The sequence below is a fragment of the Dendronephthya gigantea genome, unplaced genomic scaffold (assembly GCF_004324835.1).
Source record: "Dendronephthya gigantea isolate DGI-Jeju-01 unplaced genomic scaffold, DenGig_1.0 000089F, whole genome shotgun sequence".
In the NCBI taxonomy this organism is placed as follows: Eukaryota; Metazoa; Cnidaria; class Anthozoa; order Malacalcyonacea; family Nephtheidae; genus Dendronephthya; species Dendronephthya gigantea.
The window spans coordinates 302438-329297 of NW_021163099.1; the positions used below are offsets into that span (position 1 = coordinate 302438).

General features: G+C 36.2%; 2 protein-coding genes across 2 annotated transcripts; both read left to right on the plus strand.

Moving 5' to 3' along the window:
* The first annotated feature begins 13029 nt into the window (after positions 1 to 13029).
* On the plus strand, positions 13030 to 14289 carry LOC114533307 (tetracycline resistance protein, class H-like). The gene has a single exon (XM_028554816.1). It carries the CDS (start codon positions 13030 to 13032, stop codon positions 14287 to 14289), a length of 1260 nt encoding a protein of 419 aa, XP_028410617.1.
* A 1455-nt stretch (positions 14290 to 15744) lies between these two features.
* LOC114533362 lies at positions 15745 to 23793 on the plus strand. The gene is made up of 2 exons (XM_028554871.1): positions 15745 to 15859; positions 22261 to 23793. Exon 2 carries the CDS (start codon positions 22284 to 22286, stop codon positions 23532 to 23534), a length of 1251 nt encoding a protein of 416 aa, XP_028410672.1. The 5' UTR covers positions 15745 to 15859; positions 22261 to 22283; the 3' UTR covers positions 23535 to 23793.
* Positions 23794 to 26860: the final 3067 nt, after the last annotated feature.

Below are 26860 nucleotides of genomic sequence, written 5' to 3' on the forward strand. Positions count from 1 at the left end.
AGCTGCCTATAGAGGCGGAAAGGGCTAACACTTTATCTTTTTCCAAATTACAATAGTGTAATGGCCCAAACTCCACACCTGGAAAATTTGCCACCAGTACCCCAATAACCTCAGCCAACTTTTGAATGGTGGGGTTCTGTTTGTTTAAAAGCAGCATGCTGCCCTGTTCAGTTTTCATAATTTTATCAGGGGTTGGTGTAACAGTCATTGTTATAGAGTTTAATTTAAACCCCCAAAACACAATAATTTGTGTCGGGTTTAAAATGGATTTCTCCCGGTGTGGAGTGAACCCCACTTGTTCGACATAGCCTTTAGTTGCCTTGACATTTTTAGTGCATTCGGTTACTGTGTCTCCTAGCAGAAGAGAGTCATCAATGTAACCAAGGTTAGTATGCCCTTGTTCATGCAGTGTGGCATATACTGGTTTCATCAGTTTTGTAAATAGACGAGGGGCACTAGAGAGGCCATTAGGCAAGCAAGTGTACTGATATAATTTCCCATCAAATTTGAATTTAAGGTGGCTCCCTACAATTTTTTGAAATATTGAAAACTTGTGGTTTTGATTTAAAATTTTAGCACAAGATTTCTTGGTAAGGAAGAGAAATTTCTCAGATATATTAACCAACACTCTAACAGTCAGAAATTGCCCATAAGCATGACGTCATTACCGTTGTTATGGTAACAATGGCGATTCAATATGGCAGACATTTTACCTATTCATGCATTTTACTCGAAAACAAGTTCGGTTACCCCAATTTTTTATTTTGTAAAAAGTTTTCTTACAAAAAAATGGAAAACATGAACCAGTTAAAAAAAATTCTATGGAGCCAAAATTATTAAAAATGAAAAAACGTAATTTTTCGTTATAGAAATTTTTTGGCTCCATAGAATTTTTTTAAACTTGCTCAAATTTCCCATTTTTTTGTAAGAAAACTTTTTATAAAATAAAAAATTGGGGTAACCGAACTTGTTTTCGAGTAAAATGCATGAATAGGTAAAATGTCGGCCATATTGAATCGCCATTGTTACCATAACAACGGTAATGACGTCATGCTTATGGGTAATTTCTGACTGTTAGAATGTTGGTTAATATATATGGGAAATTTCTTATCCCTACCAAGAAATCTCGTGCTAAAATTTTAAATCAAAACAACAAGATTTCAATATTCTTAAAACTGTAGGGAGCCACCTTAAGGTACTTCTGAAAATCATGGTGGACCGGTACACTATAATAAGCGTCCTTAAGGTCAATGCTTGCCATGAAGCACCCAGGCTTCGTGAGTTAAATTGCCACATGTAAGACACAAACAGTGCTGAGACACAAACAGTGTCAAAAAAGCATGAGAGGGTAATCATACATTTTTTTATGAATCCACCAGTATTTTATCAATGATATCTTTCCTCAATATTTGTAGATGAATAAATGATAAAATCATGGGCAATTCACATATAATGCTACCAGGGACTGCAATTAATGTTTGGGGTGAATAAGAGCAAGTTTGACCTATGATATACGCAGACCTCCGTAGTTAAATAAAGTTGCTTGGTGTACACCTTGTTACCTTCAATGCATCAATGAAAGTTGCCAGCTTGGCGAACTGAATACTCTTGCTTGCTACGTACGGAACGCGAACATGGAATTTGCTTGCATGAGATGTTATAACTCTGCATGGACCTGTGGCATGTCACGAATTTTATTTTTCACAACACGGGGAAACGATATATAGCTTACTCACCAAATTTCTAAGATATAAATCGTCGTGCATGTAGCTCTGTGCGAATGTATCCCAGTTTTAAATCATAGTATACTTGCTTGAATATAAATTGCGAAAATATTTCCATTCCCGAATGTACTGAATATTTTGTTATTCTTAAATCTGATTGTGAATCAAATGATATTACTAGACTTTACATGTAGCGATAACAAATCAATACTTCACGTGCACGGGGGATTAAGGTATAAAACGAGTTTTATACTGTATAACTCGATAGAAAGGGGTCGCTAGAAAGTTTTATTGCTCTTTATTATGTTGTCGGGGCCGTACAAATAACCAATGTTATTCCCTTGTGACTCTTGTGGCTGTGCCTAGAAACGTTTCATATTTTTAAACTCTGCACGATTATGAACAACTTGACATGTACGACACGATAAGTTAGGAAATCTAATGATCTATTGTTAGGCGTGTACAGTACATACATAACTACGTTCTATCCGAAATCAGTTGATATTAGCGAATTGCAGCAGAATAAATTCTTTTCAGAATTTGCATATTCTACAGTATAAACGAAATGCGTATATGAAAATTTACATATATTACAAATGCTGCCTATCAGAATTCAACTTCATACGTTAGAAATTTACATAACTGAATTTACGTTCGTTCAACGCCTTCGGTCAACTATTATAACTATACAGTGGACTGTATATAGCTCATGTACACGCAGCTATATTATAAATTATTATAAAAAAACTAGCTTACCAAAATTCTCTCATCGTGGTCTTTGTACGAGAATTCACAGATCGAATATTGAAGGTAAGTCCAAATATTAGACACTTATAATATAAACTCACTCTAAATAATATTTTGATATTGTATAAGTTCACTGTTCATTGAGCCCATTTTGATATACGCTTATAATCATACAGGTATATAGCTTTGGTACCTTCTAAACAGATTTAGTTACGTTGTTTCATTACGTTTTATTTTGTCCTTATTTATTGCTATGTACATTTGTAATTCGCATGCACAGACTGCTAAAACAAATTAGAGCAAAATTTACACAATTTCACGCCGCATTTCTCTCTCGGTATGAAGGTAGAATTTATAAAGCACTTTCGTCATTCGCTGCCAAGAATGAGCAGGAAATAATTGTCCTCTATAAGATCTAATCAATACACTGACTTTCATGAAATGTTGTTTGCCGGTATTCATTCGTATTTTTCTCTTTATTATTTTTACTGTTCCGCTTTATAGTTTGCAGTTATGCGGATTATTTTTGGTTATTATTATTAATTTACACAACACTAGCTACCTCATTGACAATACATATTTGAAGGACATAATTATAGGTTAACGCGTAATCTACACCGGTTAAACTAGGGTATATCCTTCAGCCAGTTCACACATCAAATGATGGCAACGGTGTACCGTTTTGTATCTTGGCATCCTTACCGCTCAAGGATATTTTGTCATCCTTGCCGTTCTTCAGGTTTCGGGCGGCATTTTGTCGCCGGCAGCTTGACACGTACGCGATGCAAGTTAGCTAGCTGCATGTTGAAATTTCGCCTTATCCTGGATTCGCCGCTGTATATAGAGATAACTATAATATACAGTAAAAACATGCATAATATGTCTTTCTGAGCAAACCAAACGTAAATAGTACTATCAATTTGTCTTCAACTGAAAGAGATTTCCAAAGAGATTTCCTACTTGGATCCCGGGTATGCTTTAATTTACGTAAAGACTTAATATTAGCATGTCATACTCGGCATTGATGTGATAGCAAGAAATCTCGGCGCACAAGAGTACACCATAAAAATTATATTCTGGTATTACATTATTGCGCTTTCTTTCGCAATTCAATGTAACAGCTTCCTGCTTTAAAATTTCCCAACGGAGATTGTGCAAGATTGTGTCATAAAATAACACGATTGTATACAACGAGTCTTCTGATTGGTCAAAGCCCGTGTTTCAATAAGGCTATCGAAACACTGAAACCGTAAAATACTTGTTCAATATTTCACTTTCCCTTTTTGTATTAACCAGGACTATTGACTCTAAAAATGGAGATTACAAATTTGAAGACATTTGTGTTCTACGCTTTTGTTCTGCGCCATTTTCTTACCGGTCTCCATTCATTCCTCATTGTACCGACTGCCTGGTATTACGTCAAATCCCTTGGACAAAATATAACTTTCTTCGGAATTGTTATGTCAGCATACCAACTGACCTCTCTTTGGTCCAGCCCCATCATTGGGAGATTTTCGGATAAATTTGGACATTATAAATGTATCATAGTCGTCAGTATGTTTTTGAAGGTCATCTCCTATGTTATATATATTCAATCCCAGTCTTTGCCTATTTTCCTTTGGCAGGCAGATTGTTAGATGGTCTTACCACAGGATCTGTTCGAGTTATTTTTGCGCAAATAACATTGTATACACCAAAAGAACACCGCGCACAAATCTTTATAATGTTGGATGGAATGTTAACCTTGGGAACTCTTTTTGGTCCCACAATCGGCGTATTTTTTACCTTTAATGTCAATATTTTTGGTTGGAAAAATGATGCTGATAATTTTATCTAAATATTACTGCGCAATACATTACTGGGATTGAAATTAAATTTGGATTTTCACGTGTATATAAATATATCTGTGAATATTTAGAATACTTGAAATTTTAATAAACACTTGAACGAATCCCTGCCAAATGAAACGAACATCGAAACAAACATGTAGTATTTACATCAAATTAGTTTTGACGGCATGAAAACACGTTTCGGCTACGCTGGTTCGCATACAAACGAACTTTGCGTATGCGATATTCTGTATTAATGTCTGGTTATCATCTGTAAACAACTTAATTGATTCTTGCGCTAATTAATTCAATCGTTTGCGCATCAAAGAGTTTTAGCAAAAGCGTACTCTTGTGTTTAGTTTAACAAAACTGAAATATGTATCCAGTAGCTGAAACTCAACCAAAGTGAGACGGTGACCTATGACATTACCTATGATATTATTATCGAAGGCAGGCCATTTATGTCAATCTTCGTTTACAGCTTGGCCTGGTTTACAGCCGCGTGTTGATAAAACGGTGCATTTTTACGTCTATGTTTACGGCTTTAATCATGCACTCATAGCTACATTGATTTTGTCTGTGGAGGCTGAAGGCTTTCTAACGCTTAACCCGAATCTTGCCGCAAAACGCAAATGTATATATGCATATAAAGTACAAAATAATGTGATTTAGGTAGTATATAGACCTAATAATTTATTTTGCGTCAATCATATCACGCGCATCAAGCCTTCAGACTAATTCGTTTAATTAATACTATACAATTACTTAATGGTTTCCGTGTTTGGATGGCCTGATCCAAACACGCGGGAATGTTGCGAGAGTTAAGAAAAGCGCGCGAAACACGAGCCGAAGGCGAGTGTTTTGCGAGCTTTTCTTAACTCGAGCAACATTCCCAAGTGTTTGGATCAGATCATCCAAACACGGAAACCATTAAGTAATTGTTTTATAAAATAACAAACCATAATAAATTTGTTTTTAAATTCCCGCGAAATTTCCGTGTTTGGATGGCCTGATCCAAACACGGGCTTTAACCAATCAGAACACGCGTTATATACATGTTATTTTATAAAAACCGTTCATAAACGTAAATCGTTCGAACGCTTCTGATTGAACATTTATTTATCCGTTCGTATATTCTCGACTTAAAACCTTCAGATTTATAACTAAATTCGTCAAAACGTTTTTTACATTCAATTCGTTAAAACGTTATCACAGATCGTTCTCTAACCGTTCGTTACCGTCTCGTTACCCGTTTGTTTTGCCGTTTCAAAGAAATACCGTTAACCTGTGTTTTCCCATGGAAGCTCACAAATTATGCATGATGACATCAGGTGTGGAAGCACGAGTTATCCTGACAAAACGTTATCAATAAGAACCTGAAACTCCTTTATGGTATTTCAAACTTCTAAATAAATTGTGAACGTCTTATGATTCTTGCTCGAAAATTAGCAAGACAACCCAATCCCTACGTCATCACAACAAAATTCAATTATTGATGAGTTAAAATGTTTTGTTGCTTTGCCTTTTAAAGCATCGAAAAAATGTATAATTTGCAGCCAAATAAGCCATAAAATGCTTGTACTTGCTTTAAAAGTTAAAATCTAAAAATTGGCCACAAAGATTATACACTAGCGGTCATAAAGAACTACTCAAAACAAGTTAAAATGCTCTCAAATGAACGTAACTGTCCCTCTAACAATATATACGAGTAAATATGGACTAGATTACATGCTAAGCTATATGAAATATTAATATTTTGTCGATTCTCCTTTGGCCTAATAATTGATAACGGCCTTACACCGGCGTGGCATACGTTCTGTTAAGGTGGTAATCTTCACGGTCAAAAGAAATTCATCTTATGCACAGTCTTCACATCAACGCATAAATCATGCATGGACGCTTTATGAATTAATTCCTTTCTTGCACTATCCCCTTGACACTGTCCCACAGATTTTCAATAGGGTTAAGATATTTTGACTGTGCAGGCTAATCAATTTCTGTCCCTCCCTCTTCCTGAAACCATTGTTTGACTATATCTTGGAAGTGTGGTAGGTTGCATTACATTATTGAAATATTGTTTGGAATAAGAGAATTATTCAAAATGCCTATGAAGCTCTCTCCTATATTCGCTTCTTTTTTATGAATTTGTATCTAAACAGTTCATTTTGACTGCTAGTGTACAATAAAAGATAAATTGATTCCTGTTACATACGAGTATAGCAACATTTAAGCAGTTCTTTTTGACCGCTAGTGTATCACGGAGGGTTTCATGAAAATCATTACAACAATTGAAAATTAGCATTGAGTCCGTGACCAAACAATCTGTAGAACCATGTCGAACCACTGCCCCGAATTAGAAAGTTAGAAAGCAAATAATTCCATAATTTTCCTTTGCTATAGCCGAATTCAGTACAACAATGAAGAGAACATACTTGAAGTCTTGGGTACTCTGTCTACTTGCTGTACGAAATTTTTTCGACGGAGTCGACGAGTACATCATTGCAGCGACAGCCTGGTATTATGTCAAGTCTCTGGGACAAAACAGGACTTTCCTTGGCATCGTTATGATTGCATACCAAAGCACCGCTCTTCCGTCCAGCCTAATAATTGGAAGACTAGCAGATAAATTTGGTCATGTTAAATGCATCATCGTCGTCACTTTGTTTCTTAAGATTACCGCGTATGCGATCTATTCAATCCCAGTCTCAGCTTGGTTTCCCTTGGCAGGCAGATTACTAAGTGGTCTTTCGGGCGGATCTTTTGGAGTATTTCTGGGGCAAATAACATTTTATACGCCTAAGAGATTTCGTGCGCAACTTTTTATGACGTTTGAAGTGATATTTACTTTGGGAACTATTTTGGGGCCAACCATCGGCGTCTTTTTGACCTTCAATGTTAATATCCTTGGTTGGAGAATTGATGCTGGAAATTCCCCTGGAATTGTCCTTGCACTAATATGGTTTGCAATTTTTCTTATTTCGCTGTGGTTACCCAAACAGTTTGGAACAGTGGAGGTGAAAGATGATGACGATGATGTCTGGGACAATGACGATGTTCTTGCGACTCGCGAATCATGTAAACAGCCCAAATTTGGTTCTTACTCTGCAGTTTTCCTGATATTTTACATTGTTTTTTTAAGCGTCTTCTATTCGAGCACGACTGCAATTTATGTCCCCTTGTTTGCACTAGATCACTTCCATCTTCAATTCATTCATGTGAAAATGTTATTCCTCGTGTGTTCCTTATTTTCTCTGGGTTTTTTCATGGTGTTCTACATTGCCGCGAAATATTACCATGAGACGCAATTGCTAATTTGTTCTATGCTAATCCAGGTATTTGCAATATCTTTATTAAGCATTATTGCTTTTAGTTGGGACCGCGCGTTTGGTGTTTACGGGGGATATATTCTCATTCCATACATTTGTCTTGGAATGCCATACTTTTCATTTTCCTTGGGTTGCTCGCTCTTGTCTAAAGACACTTGGTGCTGTTTGGTTTGCTTTAGAATATCCTCACATACGAAGAGCAGGGAAGGATACAATTTAACTCGCCTTGAAATACTTTTAGGCTTGTTTTTGACAATAGGGAGCCGCTACTGGAATAAAAAAAATTGGAAATGACCGGGCTTGTTATTGGGATTAATTAACGACCATGTTTTCCATACAGGGCCGTAGCTAGACCGCTTAATTGGGGGGGTGTATATTCATATATTCATGTTTATATACCGTAGGAACAATAGCGTACAAAAGAAATCGGTTGGGCATAGGACGAATATATGAATATACACCCCCCCCCCAATTAAGCTTCTAGCTACGGCCCTGTTTCCATATTAGATATGTTGTAGTTATTGCAGCCGAGCAAACTGGATCGGAATCCATATTATTGATTTTTCTATTATAATATTTAATAATTTGACGTTTTCTTCTGCTTTGGAAGTTCTATGACAATGCAATTTGTGGAAGAGTCAAAAGACGACATTTGCGTGACCTTAACGCAAATTAAAGCGTTTAAACTGTATATAACTCATGTTATCAAGTTGATAATTATAATGTGTAAACAATAGACATTTTTCTGTAATTAGGTAACAAGATTTTAACGTTGCAATCTTTTAAATTTAGAACCACCTTAATTAAATGAAATGGATTTAAAGTTCTACTCGCACATAGCTTGTGAGAGTAAACTTCAAATCCAACTCATTTAAGGAGGTTCGAAACTTAAAGCGATAATGTTCTGACGTAATTACCGAAAAGATCCATTACGTATACCTATACGGTCGTATTTTTATGAACTAAATTACATAAAATTTCTGCCGTCTTAATATGGTCGATTTTCTGGCTTGAAACGGGAAAAAATGACGAGTAATAGAGTTTTTGTCAAAACGCAGTCTTCAGGGGCGCCGGAATATCGATAACAAAGCCGGTTTTCCACTGGCGATATTTTTCGCGCGAATCGACATTTTACTTTTGTTCCAGAGCTCTCAAATGCAACCATCTGGAACAAATTGCTCAAATACAAAGGAATAAAGTCGCTTCGCGCAAAAATATCGCTAGTGGAAAACCGGCATAACGGGGGCAGATATTCATATATTCGTGTTCGCAGATCGTAAAAACAATCGATTTCAAAAGGAGTTAATAATGCAGAACACGAAATATGAATATCTGCCCCGTTATTATCGATATTCCGGGGCCCCTGTCAGTCTTAAAATACCAAGAGGGACCTTAAGCAGGCGTGCGCGAAGTAGCTATAATACAATCGTCCTCTGTACAGTTTCAGTGCAACAGGAATGAAAGTTATGGACTCCTTCTCCTTTTGGAGTTACAGCTGTTTGTAAAACTGATAAAAACTTGGTTCCTCAAGGCTCGTTTACACTTGCGATTAGTTTTGCTGCGATTTTCTTCTTTTTCAAAATAGCTGTGGCAAATGAAGTGTTGAATATATCGGTCACAGGTAAGACTCTTCACTCATTGACATCTCTTTAAAGTAGAATAGCGTTGCAAGTTAAAAAAAAATGCACCGTCTAACAGATCGGTTCTAAAACACCACACGAGTCAGAACACGAGTGAACACGAATGAACACGAATGAACACGGATGAACACGAGTCAGACCACGACTCCAAAAATATGAACACGAGTCAAAAAATCATGAACACGAGTGAACACGAGTCAAAAAATCATGAACACGAGCGAACACGAGTCAAAAAATCATGAACACGAGTCCAAAAATCATGAACACGAGCGAAGACGAGTCCAAAAGTCCAAAAATTATGAAAACGAGTAAAACTCATTTAAACAAAAACACAACAAGATCCTACAGAGGCATCTTTTAATTACACTCTTTATTATAGTAAAGTATTAACCCGGATTTATTTAAGATTGAGGCTGGTTAGTGATTACTACAATCTCGGACAAAATAGTTTAGTAACGTACTGAAGTTATGTTATGCGGGAAATTTATTATGACTTAAACTCAACTTCGCAGCTAGAGGGAACAAGGATTAGGTACATATAATAAGAAAAGAATGCGCATACGACTTTGTCGAAGATTGTAGTATAATCATTATCTGTGACCGGTTCTTATAGTGTCAGTTCCAAGCAGGTTAGCCTAGCCTTAGGTCAACCTCCGCCGCAGGGCACTTTTCATCGTAGTGCTTTCCCCCCACTGTGCTCCCAGGAAAGCCTACGAAAGACCCTGGGTACGAGGTTGGCCTTGGGTAACAAAATTGTTCAAATGAAAGTTTCCAAGATTGGTGATGCTAAACGAGTAAATTTATAACTATAACAATGATTGACATCGTATAATTCCCAATCGAGCAGAATACTGGGTCGAGTCGCGAACCGCAATGTATCTATGGACTGTTTGGAGGGACAGGAAATATAAGTCTGAAATCATTTGTCCCTCCAAACAGTCCATAGATACTTTGCGGTTCGCGACTCGACCCAGTACTCTGCTCGATTGGGAATTATACGATGTCAATCATTGTTATAGTTATAAAATCACCAATCTTGGAAACTTTCATTTGAACAATTTTGTTACCCAAGGCCAACCTCTTACCCAGGGTCTTTCGTAGGCTTTCCTGGGAGCCCAGTGGGCGGAAAGCACTGCAATGAAAAGTGCCCTGCGGCGGAGGTTGACCTAAGGCTAGGCTAACCTGCTTTGAACACTAAGAACCGGTCACTGATAATGATTATACTACAATCTTCGACAAAGTCGTATGCGCATTCTTTTCTTATTATATGTACCTAATCCTTGTTCCCTCTAGCTGCGAAGTTGAGTTTAAGTCATAATAAATTTCCCGCATAACATAACTTCACGTTACTAAACTATTTTGTCCAAGATTGTAGTAATCACTAACCAGCCTCAATCTTAAATAAATCCGGGTTAATACTTTACTATAATAAAGAGTGTAATTAAAAGATGCCTCTGTAGGATCTTGTTGTGTTTTTGTTTAAATGAGTTCAAATATTTACAAAATTTACTCGTGTTTGTGTTTTTTTACTCGTTTTCATAATTTTTGGACTTTTGGACTTGTGTTCGCTCGTGTTCATGATTTTTGGACTCGTGTTCATGATTTTTTGACTTGTGTTCGCTCGTGTTCATGATTTTTTGACTCGTGTTCGCTCGTGTTCATGATTTTTTGACTCGTGTTCACTCGTGTTCATGATTTTTGGACTCGTGTTCGCTCGTGTTCATGATTTTTTGACTCGTGTTCACTCGTGTTCATATTTTTGGAGCCGTGTTCTGACTCGTGTTCATCCGTGTTCATTCGTGTTCATTCGTGTTCATTCGTGTTCACTCGTGTTCACTCGTGTTCACTCCTGTTCAGACTCGTGTGGTGTTTTAAAACATATCCCGTGTAACATGGCTTTAAGACAATTATACTTGCAAATTCTAGGTTATTAATCCTTATTTCCGCTTTGCATATCATTATGAGTGTAGTGCATATAAAGGACATAAATTCGAAAGTTTACTCAAATTTCAATCAATTGATTCCTGCAAGGTGATTAGAATCATGGTGATTAGGTCTTTCTACAGGAATTCACGTATCGGATGTTGAAGGTAAGTCCTAATATTAGATTGATATTGTATAAGTTCACTGGTTCATTGAACCCATTTTGTTATATACGCTTATAATCATACAGGTATATAGCTTTGGTACGTTCTAAACAGATTTAGTTACGTTGTTTCATTACGTTTTATTCTATCCTCATTTATTGGTATGTACATTTGTAGTTCGCATGCATAGACTGCTAAACTGAAAAATATTACGGCAAAATTTATACAATTTCACGCGGCATTTCTCTCGCTATGCATGTAGAATTTATAAAGCACTCCGTCATACGCTGCCAAGAATTCAATGTTTTAGACACGAGCAAGCAATAATTGGCCTGTAAGATCTAATCAATACACTGACTTTCATGAAATGTTGTTTGCCGGTATTCCGTCGTATTTTTGTCTTTATTATTTTTGCTGTTCCGCTTTATAGTTTGTAGTCATGCAGATTATTTTTGGCCATTATTATTAATTTACACAACACTAGCTACCTCATTCACAATATTGGAAGGACATAATCATAGGTTAACGCGTAATCTTCATCAGTTAAACCAGGGTATATCCTTCAGCAAGTTCGTACATCAAAATAATGACGGTAACGGTATGCCGTCAGTTTGTATTTTGGCATCCTTGCCACTCAAGGAAATTTTTTCATCCTTGCCGTTCTTTACGTTTCACGCGTCATGCTGCCGCCCGGCAGCTTGACACGTACGCGATGCAAGTTAGCTAGCTGCATGTTGAAATTCATTCCGCCTTATCCTGGATTCGCCGCTGTAGATAGAGATAACTAGAGTGTTTAAACATAATATGTCTCTCTGAGGAAACCAAACGTGAATATATAGGCTTACCCAACACAGCAACACTATCAATTTGTCCTCAACTGAAAGAGATTTCTAAAGAGATTTCCCCATTGGATCCCAGTATGCTTTAATTTACCTAAAGACTTAATATCAACATGTCATACTCGGCATTGATATGATAGCCAGAAATCTCGGCGCACAAAAGTACACCATAAATATTTTATTCTGGTATACATTATTTAAGGATTAATGCACTCTGTGATTGCATTATCGGGTTTTACATGAGTGAACCCGATGATGTAAAACCCGATGATGCACAAACAAAGAGTGCTTTAATGCTTTTAATATTCATTTTGAGTAAACTCGTAAAGACTTTGTATCATTTATAAACTTAAATAAACAACACATGCTTATCTTTAAATACTGAAATACCCCAAGCGGTTGCCCGTTTGGTGTGGATTCATCTATAATTACATTAATTTCCCCGTTCTGTTCGCTAAGTTCGGCAAATTTTTGTTTGTTGCAGCCATTTGATAGTGCAATAAATCCTATAACAGCACTGCCGTGGCGTTGTTGTTATTTAACATTCACTCACGTGGTACAAATCGACCAATCAGAACGTAAGTTTACAAAAAATGAATATTAGCTTTCTTTCACAATTCAATGTAACAGCTTCCTGCTTCGTTTTTTAAAATTTCCCCATGGAGATTGTGCAAGATTGTGTCATAAAATAACAAGATTGTATACAACGCGACTTCTGATTGGTCAACGCCCGTGTTTCAATAAGGCTATCGAAACACTGAAACCATAAAATACTTGTTCAATATTTCACTCTAATATTTTCCCCTTTTCTATTAACCAGATCTATTTAATCTAAAAATGGAGATTACAAATTTGAAGACATTTGTGTTCTACGCTTTTGTTCTGCATCAATTCCTTATCGGTCTCGATTCATTCCTGATTGCACCAACAGCATGGTATTACGTCAAATCGCTTGGACAAAATATAACTTTCTTCGGAATTGTTATGTCAGCTTACCAACTGAGCTCTCTTTGGTCCAGCCCTATCACTGGGAAATTTTCGGATAAATTTGGACATTATAAACGTATCATCGTCGTCAGTATGTTTTTGAAGGTCATCTCCTATGTTATATATTCAATCCCAGTCTCGGCCTATTTTCCTTTGGCAGGCAGGTTTTTAGATGGTCTTACCACAGGATCTGTTGGAGTTATTTTTGGGCAAATAACATTGTATACACCAAAAGAACACCGCGCACAAATCTTTATAATGTTGGATGGAATGTTAACCTTGGGAACTCTTCTTGGTCCCACAATCGGCGTATTTTTTACCTTTAATATAAATATTCTTGGTTGGAAAATTGATGCTGGTAATTCCCCAGGAATAGTTTGTGGAATGATGTGGTTTGGAATGTTTGTAATTTTACTGTGGCTTCCTGAAGAGTTTGGAACAATGAAAGTGGCAGATGATAACCATGACGATGTTCTTGAGACTCAAGATTCCGATGAAGAAGCGAGATTTGGTTCTTATTCTCAAATTTTCTTGATATTTTACCTTGTAATTTTAAGCCTCTTCTACTCAAACACGACAACAATTTATGTCCCCTTGCTTGCACAAGACCACTTCCATCTTCAACTCGTTCATGTAAAAATGTTATTCCTCGTGGGTTCTTTATTTTCAATGGTTCTTTACATCGTGTTCTACATTGCCGCGAAATATTACCATGAGACCAAATTGCTAATTTGTTCCATGCTAATCCAGTTAACTGCGATAACGTTATTAAGCTTTATTGCGTTCAGTTGGGACAGCGCGTTCGGTGTTTACGGTGGTTATATTCTCATTCCATACATCTGTCTTGGAATGCCATTATTTTCATTTTCTTTGGGATGTTCTCTCTTGTCTAAAATAACCAACCCAAAAGACGCAGCCTTTTTCCAGTCTTCGTCACTTGCCGCACTTCATATAGGAGTTTTGCTGGGGCGTTTAACCGCATCCAACATTTTTGCCAAGACATCGCTTTTGTGGTTTTGTTTGGCGCAGTTTTTATGCTGGGCACTTGGTGCTGTCTGGTTTTCTTTAGAGTATCCCTACTTACGTATAGCAGGGGCGGATATTACTTGACACAGTTTAATCGACACACTTCTAGCGTTACTTTCAACGATCTGGGACCGGTACTGAGTTAAAAAAATGGCGATGACGAAGCTCATTTTTCAGATTACACCCAAATTTTCCGTATTACCTATTTTGTCGCTATTTATGCTCTATCTCATTACACGTGTTAACTAATTGATATAATGTGTATTAAAGTGAATAATTATGTAGATATTTAGCTCTTGTCGTATTTTATGAACCAATTAAACATGTTATTCAGGTGTTTTAAATATAAAAATTAGACGGTGAAATTAACATGATCATGAGTCCGCTATTGCCACAGGCCATGGCATTCCCTTTGCCTGATTGACCTACATTAAGGAATGTTTACACCGCATAATAATCTACTGTAAGCTTTGAACAGAGATTACGCCCTGCCATCGTTGTCTGTTAGTATATAAGATAAAGAATGAAAAAGTTTGACTTTGTATTAAACAGCGACGTTCATCTGTACAACACAAGAAGAAAAAAAGACTATCACTTAGCTTCGAAGAGTAAAAACTAAACGGTTTAATTCAGAAACTTAGAGATCTGTTAAAGATAATTGTCCGTCCAGCCGCATCCGCAGAAGAAAATAACATCTGATTTAATGCATGTAGTTGAAGGGTTTTCGTGAAATAAAAACTGCATATTGAGGCGCTATTTCCTCGCTCATTTCCACGGTAACCATATCTCAAATTTTGTACGTATATGTACCATGCTAAGTTAATTTCAAATTTTGGGAAAAATCGCCAGTACAGTTTTTGTCAAGCCAATTTTTGGCTTTTTAAAAAAAACTACACTGTCGATTTTGAAATTATTTTCTCAAAAGATTCAAAAAGTTATTATAAATCAAGTGATTCTGCAATAAAAAAGATAGGTCACCACTCACCATGCTCATTTTCTCGCTATGATACCTTCCCTCCTGAAATTCGTGATTTAATTGATGATGTCATATCGCCATGGTACGAGTGAGTTTGCAATCCTTAACAACTAGTGCATAATAAAAATCGTGCAAACGAGCTAAAAATTACGTAATTAATTTTGTTCATTAAATCGCACTCCTGAATGACAAGAGGGACTAATACAGTCGTCCTCTGCACAGTTTCAGCGCAACAGGAATGAAAATTATGGACTCCTTCTCCTTTTGGAGTTACAGCTGTTTGTAAAACTGATTAAAACTTGGTTCCTAAAGGCTCGTTTACACTTGTGATCTTGCTGCGATTTTCTTCTTTTTCAAAATAGCTGTGGCGAATGAAGTGTTGAATATTTCGGTAACAGGTAAGACTCTTCACTTATTTACATCTCTTTAAAGTAGAATAGCGTTGCAAGTTAAAAAAAATTGCACCGTGTAACATGGCTTAAAAACACTTATACTTGCAAATTCTAGGTTATTAAGCCTTATTTCCGCTTTGCATATCATTATGAGTGTTGTGAATAGTGCATATAAAGGACATAAATTGGAAAGTTTACTCAAATTTCAATCAGTTGATTCCTGTATGGTGAGTAGAATCATGGTGATTAGGTCTTTCTACAGGAATTCACGTATCGGATGTTAAAGGTAAGTCCTAATAATAGACACTTAATATAAACTCAGACTAAATATTTTGATATTGTATAAGTTCACTGGTTCATTGAACCCATTTTGTTATATACGCTTATAATCATACAGGTATCTAGCTTTGGTACGTTCTAAACAGATTTAGTTACGTTGTTTCATTACGTTTTATTTTGTCCTCATTTATTGCTATGTATACATTTGTAATTTGCATGCACAGACTGCTAAACTGAAAAATATTAGGGCAAAATTTATACAATTTCACGCGGCATTTCTCTCTCGCTATGCATGTAGAATTTATTAAGCACTCCGTCATATATACGCTGCCAAGAATTCAAAGTTTTAGACATGAGCGAGCAATAATTGGCCTGTAAGATCTAATTAATACACTGACTTTCATGAAATGTTGTTTGCCAGTATTCCGTCGTATTTTTGTCTTTATTATGTTCCGCTTTATAGTTTGTAGTTATGTGGATTATTTTGGGCCATTATCATTAATTTACACACCACTAGCTACCTTATTGACAATACATATTTGAAGGACATAATTATAGGTTAACGCGTAATCTATACACCGGTTAAACTAGGGTATATCCTTCAGCCAGTTCACCCATCAAATGATGGCAACGGTATACCGTTTTGTATCTTGGCATCCTTACCGCTCAAGGATATTTTGTCATCCTTGCCGTTCTTTAGGTTTCGCGCGGCATTTTGCCGCCGGCAGCTTGACACGTACGCGATGCAAGTTAGCTAGCTGCATGTTGAGATTTCGCCTGATCCTTGATCCGCCGTTGTAAATATAGATAACTACCGTGTTTAAACATAATAAAATTATGTCTTTGTGAGAAAACCAAACGTGAATAGGGCTTGCCACTTCAAAGATAGAAACTGAGTTAACATCCCACTTCACATTACTTATATGGCGGAAATTGGTATTTATTAAATTTCAAACCGGCAGTCTAATTACTAAATCTACTGACGTGTCTATATCAAAGAGAAAACTATTGAATAACTTTAAAAAGTTCCAATTTTTCTTCAGAATATATACTCTGAATCTTTTGCAACCTCATCATACACATCTTCCAGCTCCATGTGAAATGGCCATTTTGATAAAGTATACCAACTTTTTTCTCTCTATGATTGAAAGCTTCTGTCCAGTCCCATGCATTGTTTGGAGATTGGCTGACCAATCTTAAAATTTTAAATGCATCTTCGTCGTCAGTTTATTTTTGAAGTCTGTTGCCTATGTAACTTATGCAATTCCAGTCTCGGCTTACTTTCCTTTGGTTGGCAGATTAGAAAGTTTACCGTGATCCACGACGCGGTTAGGAAACTCAATACGCGTAAGAAAGGCTTGGTAAAAGCGCGGCCAACGCGTCTTGTGTGATTCGGACGCGTACTCTACGATTCTACGACAAAATTTTGTTAATTTACGTTGTGATCACTACGCTACGTATACAAACTTCAAATGAATATCGAATATTTTTTCGTTCTCATTGACTTGTATTTAAGTTCTTACCTTTGTTGTTTGATTAATTTATTAATTCCTTTAGAAACATTTTCTGCGTTATTCCATCGTTAAATTTCGCACAAATCGATTGTTTATCACATTTTTTTTTAATCTACATCAGTTGCGTCCATACCTTTATCCTAGAACTGAAAGATTACTTAATTAAACGTATTTCTGGGATTACAGAAATTAATAAACAACGAATTTCAACCACAAACTAGTCATTTAGGTAACGGTGGTAATTTCCTTATTCCTTACGCCTGCTTTGGAATGCATTTTCGTCATTTTCATTGTGCTGCTCACTCGTGTATAAAATAACGCATTTAGTCTAGGATCTGTAAAAAAGTTTGCATGCATTTCATTTAAGACAGATTATCTCAACTGCTTTAGGGTAAAATGACCATGGCGGTTAACATGGCTTATATGTGCCAAAATCTAAATCCGGGACGAAAGTCTACAAAATGACCACACCCAGAAACGGCATAGTTGACATAGCTCTAAATCCTGAATTATCAAAGCTACATTCTTTCTAAATTGTTATATGGTTCAGAATGGTTGCTTTTAGGGGTGGTCACTGGAGGGTGAAATTAGCCTAAGTTTCATATTTTACAAGAAAATGAATCTTTACTATTCCAGGTCAACTGCTAATTATGCATAAAATTACAGATTCACCCGGCAAAGTCTAATTTTCTTTATTTTCTAAAAAATTTTGCCATATGATGAAAAAACATGCTTATCTTAATATATTTATTATAAATTTCCTAGGAAATAACAATGTTTTGTTGCGATAGGACATATTTCATTTCACTTACCTCCCGCCATAACACGATTTCAGCCATATTTTGCAAATTTGATCGCCGTTTTTCGCCGTCCGTCGCAAGCACCATCCAAATACTGTACTTTAGCACGATTCTAGTGGACTAAAAAATTTTTCAACCAATTTTCGATGGATTTTAAAGAAGTGCCATATAATATTTTTTGATTTTTTTGTCTCTTGACATTTTATCAATTATGTCGCCATTGCCATGTCTCGTCGCCTTTCTGCACGATAAATGCCACTTCTTGATCCCCAAGCTGTATTTTTTCCACAGAATCGATAAATAATTGATAGTACAATAGCAGCTATCCAAAATTTAAAACCATTTGTCCCACTTTGAAGTAAAAAACCACCCCTCGTTTATCGGGATTGAAATTCAAGTGCGAAAGATTCAAAATAATTTGAAAGTCTCGCGCAAACTCCGTGACTAGCCCTCGTGGACAACATTCCGGGGGACGAAAATTCAAGCATACATTTGTTCACAACCACAATCAGTCAACAACACGAGTAAAATTTGTCCGTTTTCCTGTTAGTATTTCTCATAACAATTTTAACAAGTCTCCCGGTTAAAATTGCATGTTTTTGCTTTCACAAAGCTAAAAAAACAAACCAGAAATGTATTCGTGAAAATGTACCTCCCCCCTACAATGTTGCCCACGAGCATTTGTCGTGGAGTGTGCGCTAGACTTTCAAATTATTTTGAATCTTTCGCACTTGAATTTCATTCCCGATAAACGAGGGGTGGTTTTTTACTTCCAAGTGGGACAAATGCTTGTAAATACCACTGTGATCGAGCAATTTTGATGACAATCGGAATAAAATTATACGAGCGTACAAATCTTTAATACTGCGTGGCTTGTTTGCAAGTTTCATTGACAATATCTTATCACTGTGGTAATCATGCAGTCCGACAATCAGTCAACATTGATTGCCATCATTTATTATTGGTATAAACGTGTATTGCTGAATAGTAGTTACCAGGAAGGTACATACTAGGAGCTGGATTTTTCTCCATATCATTTGAAAGTAATAATGGCACATAAACATTGTGATTGTATATAATTTGAACATACCATAAGCACAATTCACTGTTCTTTTGACTCTTAATCAATTGCTTCTTGAGATATGGCAAGCAAAATACATTAATATGAAACATCAACAGTATTTGATTCCAAAGCTTGCCAGAGACTGTTTCGACGGTCTAGAAAATTGTGGTGTGAACCAATCCTGGAGTGATGAACTTCAATAATGACGCCCATATTTGTAGCCTTAAACTTAGTATTTTGTTTGAAAAAATCAGCAAATATGGTTTAACGTTTTATTTATATCTGCACAATGGTTGAATTTGTTGAATGGTTGAATTTGCACTGCTGGTTCAATTTCAATACCTGCCCTTGTCATATCTCAAGAACGAATTGATTAAGGGTCAAAGGAACAGTGAATTGTGCTTATGGTATGTTCAAATTATATACTATCACAATGTTTATGTGCCATTATTACTGATACTTTCAAATGATAGGTAGGAAAATCCAGGTCCTAGGACATACCTTCCTGGTAACTACTACTCAGCAAATACACATTTATATCAATGATGAACGATGGCATTCAATGTTGACTGATTGTCGGATTGATTACCACAGAAGATATTGTCAATGAAATTTGTAAACAAGCCACGCAGTCTTATTGGACCTACGAACTCGTGCTATCATCTCCATGCTGATGAGTTATTATCTGTAATCAACATTGCAAACCACCTGTGCCTTTTTACTGGATCTATGAAATCACACTATCATCTTTAGTTATAATGGTGATAACGTTTTGTCAATGATAACTGTATAATCTTTACCACTAATGATCGTTATGGACAAAGGCGTTGTTTGGAAGCCTGGCATATTGGCAAATGTCAAATTGTTGTTGAAGCAACCTCTAAACAAATCCCACTTGAAACTAAATTGAATATATGTATATGTATATTCTCCTATTATGCTATTCTGGCGATCGGTAGAGTATACATGATAAAATTTTTAAGTTTTAACAACTCAAATTTCAGCTGCAAACTTCAGGCCTTCATCAGAGCAATCATGTTGAATTGTTTTTATAATGCTTGCTGGTCTAGTTGATTCGGTTAAGGCTGCTTTTGCACGATCAGATATTCTTTGTCAAATTTGACGCATGTGATTGACCGTATTTGAGTACGCCGAAACAATATTGTTGTTCATTGAAGCGAATTATAAAATACATTCATATAATCCATCGATATCTCACTTCTAATTTATCGCTTTTCTTGGGATAGTAAAATTCTCATAATTTATACAAGAGTACTCAAAAAGTAAAAAGGCTAGCTTATTGATAAATTAGTTTTCATGGCTGGATAGTAAAAGTTTGATGTATACTATTAGCCTGCCAAACTTTTACTATTGCAACAGTCTTATTACTTTGTACTAGATACAGCTCCAAGGCAAAGGTACCGGTAATGGTAAGATTTTTTTATTATATGCGCATAGAGATCTACGCCCAGTAGAATGATGAAATAAAAATCGTTCTTCACTGGGTTAATTAAGAAATTTGATTGGACATGCGATGTTGTGCACGCGTGAAAAATGCCATACACGACTATTGATTGGACGTACAATATTCTTCAGTCAATATGCTTTCCGGTTCGCGACTAGACCCAGTACCCTGCTCGATTGGGAAATAGCTTATTGGATTACAGAATTTGCATGTCATTTAAAGAAATGAGAAGAACATTAATATGATTGGTATTTCAATACCGCTGAAAGAACTACAATAGCGTTGATTGAAAATCAATTGAAGTAGTGCGAAAGTTCAACAACAACGCCTTATTATATATTCCGTAAAGTGAAAATCAATAGAACAAAACGAAGAACAATTGCATTAATTTTTTTATCATTAACATTTTCGGAACAACAATAGCAATAAATCAAACGACATTTTAGCGTAAAGAAATACTCATTTACACAAAGTTCTCTCATCTGCGTTCTAATATGTATACATGAATTACAAACAAAAGATAGCTATAAAGGCACAGATGAGATAATGAAAAGATGTTGTTCACTTCAAAACGTTGAATTTCAAAAACAAATTTTGATAGCAGCTGCTGAACGGAATGTGCACTGCCTAACCATTGCAAAATGTACACAGCATGGGGCAGACTTATTCATGCAGACCTACTTGCAAGAGAACACATCCAGGGATAAAACATACTGCACATATATTGTTGTTGTGTGAAAAGACAAATATGATAGAATGCGAACTCTAATATTTACTTTGTACACCTTTACATTAATGAATATTTCTCTATGCTAAATGTCGTTTGATTTATTGCTATTGTTGTTGCGAAAATGTTAATGATCAATAAGTTAACGCAATTGTTCTTCGTTTCGTTCTATTGATTTTCACTTTACGGAATATATAATAAGGCCGTGTTGTTGAACTTCCGCACTAATACAATTGATTTTAAATTAGCGCTATTGTAGTTCTTTCAGCGCTATTGAAATGCCAATCATTTTAATGTTCTTCTCTTTTCTTTAAATGACATGCAAATGCTGTATTTATAATTTTTATTTTAAATATACACTAAATACAATAAAATTGCGTAACATTCATCCAGTTAAAAATTAAGCTACAATATTGTTATGATTCAACTTTCGTCGAAACATTGAAACATGCCTGTATACAGCATGCATTGGTGTTTACTGAATGTAATAAAGTTGAAATATTGCTGTTGAAAGAACCTAATATAATATATTTCTTTGCAAGAAATGCAAAAGTATATAAAGCATGCATGTCCACGCATTTAATTAAAGTATTACCACAAAAACTATTGTTGAGTTTTCGTAGACTGAAAAGCCTTAAGTTCATCTAGTTAGGTCTAAATTGTATAAGAATGAAAGCTTGAGGGTATGATGACTAAGTGTGGTAAAAAAACACTGTCGAGTGTGTAATTATATTGTTTTAGGGAATACATTTTCTAGCTGTTCAAAATGTAGAGTTTATAACATACACCATACCTTTGATTGTAAAATTTACGTGGATATTCGTTCTTTTATTTCACAGACCAAATTCAGGAGATTGGAGAAATGGAGATTACATACTTAAAAACTTTGGTATTCTGTGCGATTGTTTTACGAAATTTATTTGATGGACTCGACGAGTACCTCATCGCAGCAACAGCGTGGTATTATGTCAAATCTCTGGGACAAGATATGACTTTCTTCGGAATCGTCATGACAGCATACCAATTCGCCGCTCTTCCGTCCAGCCCAATCATTGGGAGATTCGCGGACAAATTCGGAAATGTTAAATGCATCATCGTCGTCAGTATGTTTTTAAAGGGCATGTCCTATGTGATATATTCAATTCCAGTCTCGCCCTACTTTCCCTTGACAGGCAGAATATTAGCTGGGTTCAGCAGCGGATCCGCTGGAGTACTTTTTGGACAAATAACACTGTACACGCCTAAGAGATATCGTGCACAAATCTTTATAATGTTGGACGGAATATATACCTCGGGAACGCTTTTTGGTCCCACTGTCGGCGTATTTTTGACCTTCAATGTAAATATTTTTGGATGGAAGATTGATGCTGGTAATTCTCCTGGTATCGTTGATGCAATGATATGGTTTGGACTGTTTCTAATTACGCTATGGTTCCCCAAGGAGTTTGGAACAATAAAGGTGACAGAGGACGATCATGATGATGAGGGTGATGATGTTCGCAAAAAAGCAAAATATGGTTCTTACTCGGCAATTTTTTTGATATTTTACCTGGTATTTTTAAGCTTTTTCTACTCAAACGCGGTTGCAGTTTATGTTCCCTTGCTTGCACAAGACCACTTCCATCTTCAATTCATCCATGTGAAAATGCTTTTCCTCGTGTGTTCTTTGTTTGCCATGGTTCTATTTCTCGTGTTCTATATTGCTTCAAAATATTACCATGAAACGCTATTGCTAATTTGTTCTATGCTGATGCAGGTATCTGCGATTTCGCTATTAACTTTTATTGGTTTCCACTGGAACAGTGGGTTAGGTGTATATGGTGGATATATTCTCCTTCCTTACATTTGTCTTGGGATGCCATTCTTTTCATTTTCCTTGGGTTGTTCGCTCTTGTCTAAAATAACACATCCAAAAGACGCAGCTTTTTACCAATCTTCATCACTTTCCTCAGCACACGTAGGTTTCTTGCTTGGCCGTCTAATTGCATCAAACGTATTCGGTAAGACATTGCTTTTGTGTTTCTGTTTGGCGCAGTTTTTATGCTGGACACTGGGTGTCGTCTGGTTCACTTGGGAATATTCCAACTTACGAGAAACAAGAGAAACTTCTTAGTCCTATTGTGTTTCACGTAAATGCAGTGGAACGTTTTCAGAATCAACACCATAGAAATTATGTAATTCACGTTTATCAGTCTTTTACAGTAACTATATATGTTAAAGAGAGATGCTCGAAACGAGGTTTACGTCTATGCAATAATTATGATTATTATGAATAATTAAATTAGATTAAATAGGGTATTGTCTCAGGACCGCAGCTGGAAACTTAATTGGTTAGGGTGATGTCCCGTGATACGATGAGTCCATGAATAGACAACCCCCAGCCCTCAAATAAGTGGTCTAGCAACGACCCTGTGTATATAATCTCTCCCCCCCAAATTAAGCTTCTAGCTATACCTGAATTAACATCTCTCATGAAAAATACTTATAAACCTCGCATTTTGCGAATGGTCAGCACACATTCAATCGAACAGTGCATGATCGGTTATTATCATAGATCACTCGTTTTTTAAAAGCTATGTGACATACAATGTAACATATAATCGCCGTTTCCATAATATGCATTTAAAAAATTCCGAGGTATGAATGCAGTGTCGTGTCCATAATATCGTTATAGTACATACTTGGGGTAAATGGATAGATTTTATATTTTAAAGCATGCAAGCATTTTGTAAATTTAACTTGTGCATTTATCAACAAATTTACGACACCTATTTGAATATACTCGTCAATTTCGTTAACCGAATGATTTTGATTGAGAAAGCATTTATATTTAAATGTGAATCTGTTTAAAAAGGAATTCAAATTTCGCTAAAAATTAATTTTTGGTACAGTATTTAAAACTGTTCCTAGCAGAATTAATGAAGTATGGTTATAGTTGAATGTGATAGCTCGAGAATTTATAATTGCACTTGATATAGGATTTTACTTATACGACTTCGATCATTCAGCAGAAACAAGTATTATAGAATTTCAGTGATGGAAATATATGTTTATTGCTTCAGGCGAGGGGATTTGGCATGCATGTATATCTACTATACAAGGAAACGTTTCATGACCCTGAATGCTTGATTTCAGTGCGGTCAATCCCAAACAGTAGTGCAAAAACGTGTACAGTGCAAATTTCTGTAACAACAGTGGAAAAACCCCTTATTAAATACATTTGATTTGTTGAAAAAAATGAAATTAGCCAAACAATTACTGATCCACGTTTAATAATAGCAATGGACACACGAACTGTTAAAATTTGAGTTTTTAGAATTTTTAATGTTTTTCATTACTTGTATAAATTGTTTAAACTATTAATTAAATTCGAAAAAAAATGTTCATGGACATATAATGGATTATAGAACCTCGTGAAACCTATTCGACATTTCCGTCTTCGCTTAAGACTTTAGAACCAGGATTATCAACCCTAATGGCTTTCGGAACAGATGACGAGAAGGCGCTAGCGAAGGGGTTCAGCAGACATTTTGAACTACACACCTTCTCTGTGAAATACATTTGAAGAAGAATCTAGAAAGAAAGCTTATTGAGTTAGGAATTACGGGAGACGTCAAGAACGATGTAATTTCGGATGTATTTGGGAAACAAAATGGTGATGTTTTTAAAAGTGGTTTGACAGAAGCAACGAGCAATGAAGAATTTCAGAATCTTCTAGGGGTATTGAAACAGAGATGGTCAAACGCTCATCCCAGCGGTGCAACATTTTACGACTGGTTCGTTAAACTTAAAGCGCAGGAGTTTCAGGAAAGCGTTATAAGCCCTGTACGTCAAAGATGCGGCTTGGGTTGCCCTCCGGAAAGATTTACCACCAATCGATCAGAGAGGACCAACGGCGTTATACAAGAATTTGTCAGACAAGATGATTGGCTGTCGTAAATATTAGCCAATCAAATTCGAGCTACGTTTTGGCGGGAAAAATATAATGCTTGCCCCAAACAAAACAAACCAAGATGGCGACGGAAATCAAGCACGGAAATTTGGATTTTCGCGACTTTTTAACGTTAAAACAATGGTTTCACAACGAAATATTTAAGAAATATAACGTCGCTAAAGGAAATATTCAATATAAAGGAAAAATCGATCAACAAAATGTACATGGGGACAAGAAATACTCGTAAGTGTGTTTGTCTCGAACATTTTCATCGTGAGTTTTTCAAAGACCCAAAATAGCACTCGTCCTTCGGACTCGTGCTATTTTGAGTCTTTGAAAAACTCACTCGTGCATGTTTTTTCCAAATTGCACTCGAAACCATACTATTACCTATACATATATATATATTTATTATATGTGTATAGATATTTATGCACAGAAAAATGATGAAATAAAAATCATATTTCACTGTGTAAATTAATTTCATGCAATCTGATTGGACGTACGATGTTTTTCACGTGTGAAAAAATGCCATACACGACTTTTGATTGGACGTACGATATTCTTCACGCGTGAAAAATTGTCGTATGTCATTTTGGCGGCAATTTGTTTTCATTTTCTTTCAAGATGGCGTCGAAATATAGGAGTGAAATTCAAAACATAATTCTCATATTCACGATATTTTTACATTCAGCACATTCTCAAATCTTTCGGAAAGAATATCTAACTTCTATTGAACAAAATTACAAATTAAAGAGACTGAACGGTAATAAATATGCTTTCATGGATAAAGTTTCGATTTTGTTTCTCGCTGTGTTTTTGTATATTAAAAGCGTGTCGTTGTCAAATTGATCTCTATACACATTTAATAAACAAATTACTTCATGGTTGGCTCGTTTGTACGATTTTTATTATGCACTCGTTGCGAAGGATCGCAAACTCACTCGTTCGCTGCACTCACTCGTTCGTACTGCCATCCTTCACAACTCGTGCATAAAAATCGTACGCACTCGCCAACCATGAAGTAATCTCTATATATATTATAGTTGATATTTGGGAAAATAAAGTCCACGTTATACGCAGTTTGTATTTATGTCTAATAATAATATTAATAATAATGTCCGTGTTTCCATGTCCGCGTTTTCCATGTCCGTGTTTTCCATGTCCGTGTTTTCCATGTCCGCGTTTTTCATGTCCGCGTTTTCCATGTCCGCGTTTTCCATGTCCGTGTTTTCCATGTCCGTGTTTTCCATGTCCGTGTTTTCCATGTCCGCGTTTTCCATGTCCGTGTTTTCCATGTCCGCGTTTTCCATGTCCGCGTTTTCCATGTCCGCGTTTTCCATGTCCGTGTTTTCCATGTCCGTGTTTTCCATGTCCGTGTGTCCGTGTCCGTGTTTTTCATGTCTGTGTGTCCGTTTCCGCGTGTCCGTGTCCGCGTGTCCGTGTCCGCGTTTTCCAGCTAACCTTTTTATATCATTTTTGACATTAGCATTTTCATGCATGAT

What these genes read in the sequence shown, in the direction of transcription:
- LOC114533307 (XM_028554816.1), top strand. Translation starts at nt 13,030, where the DNA reads ATGGAGATTACAAATTTGAAGACATTTGTGTTCTACGCTTTTGTTCTG.
- LOC114533362 (XM_028554871.1), top strand. Translation starts at nt 22,284, where the DNA reads ATGGAGATTACATACTTAAAAACTTTGGTATTCTGTGCGATTGTTTTA.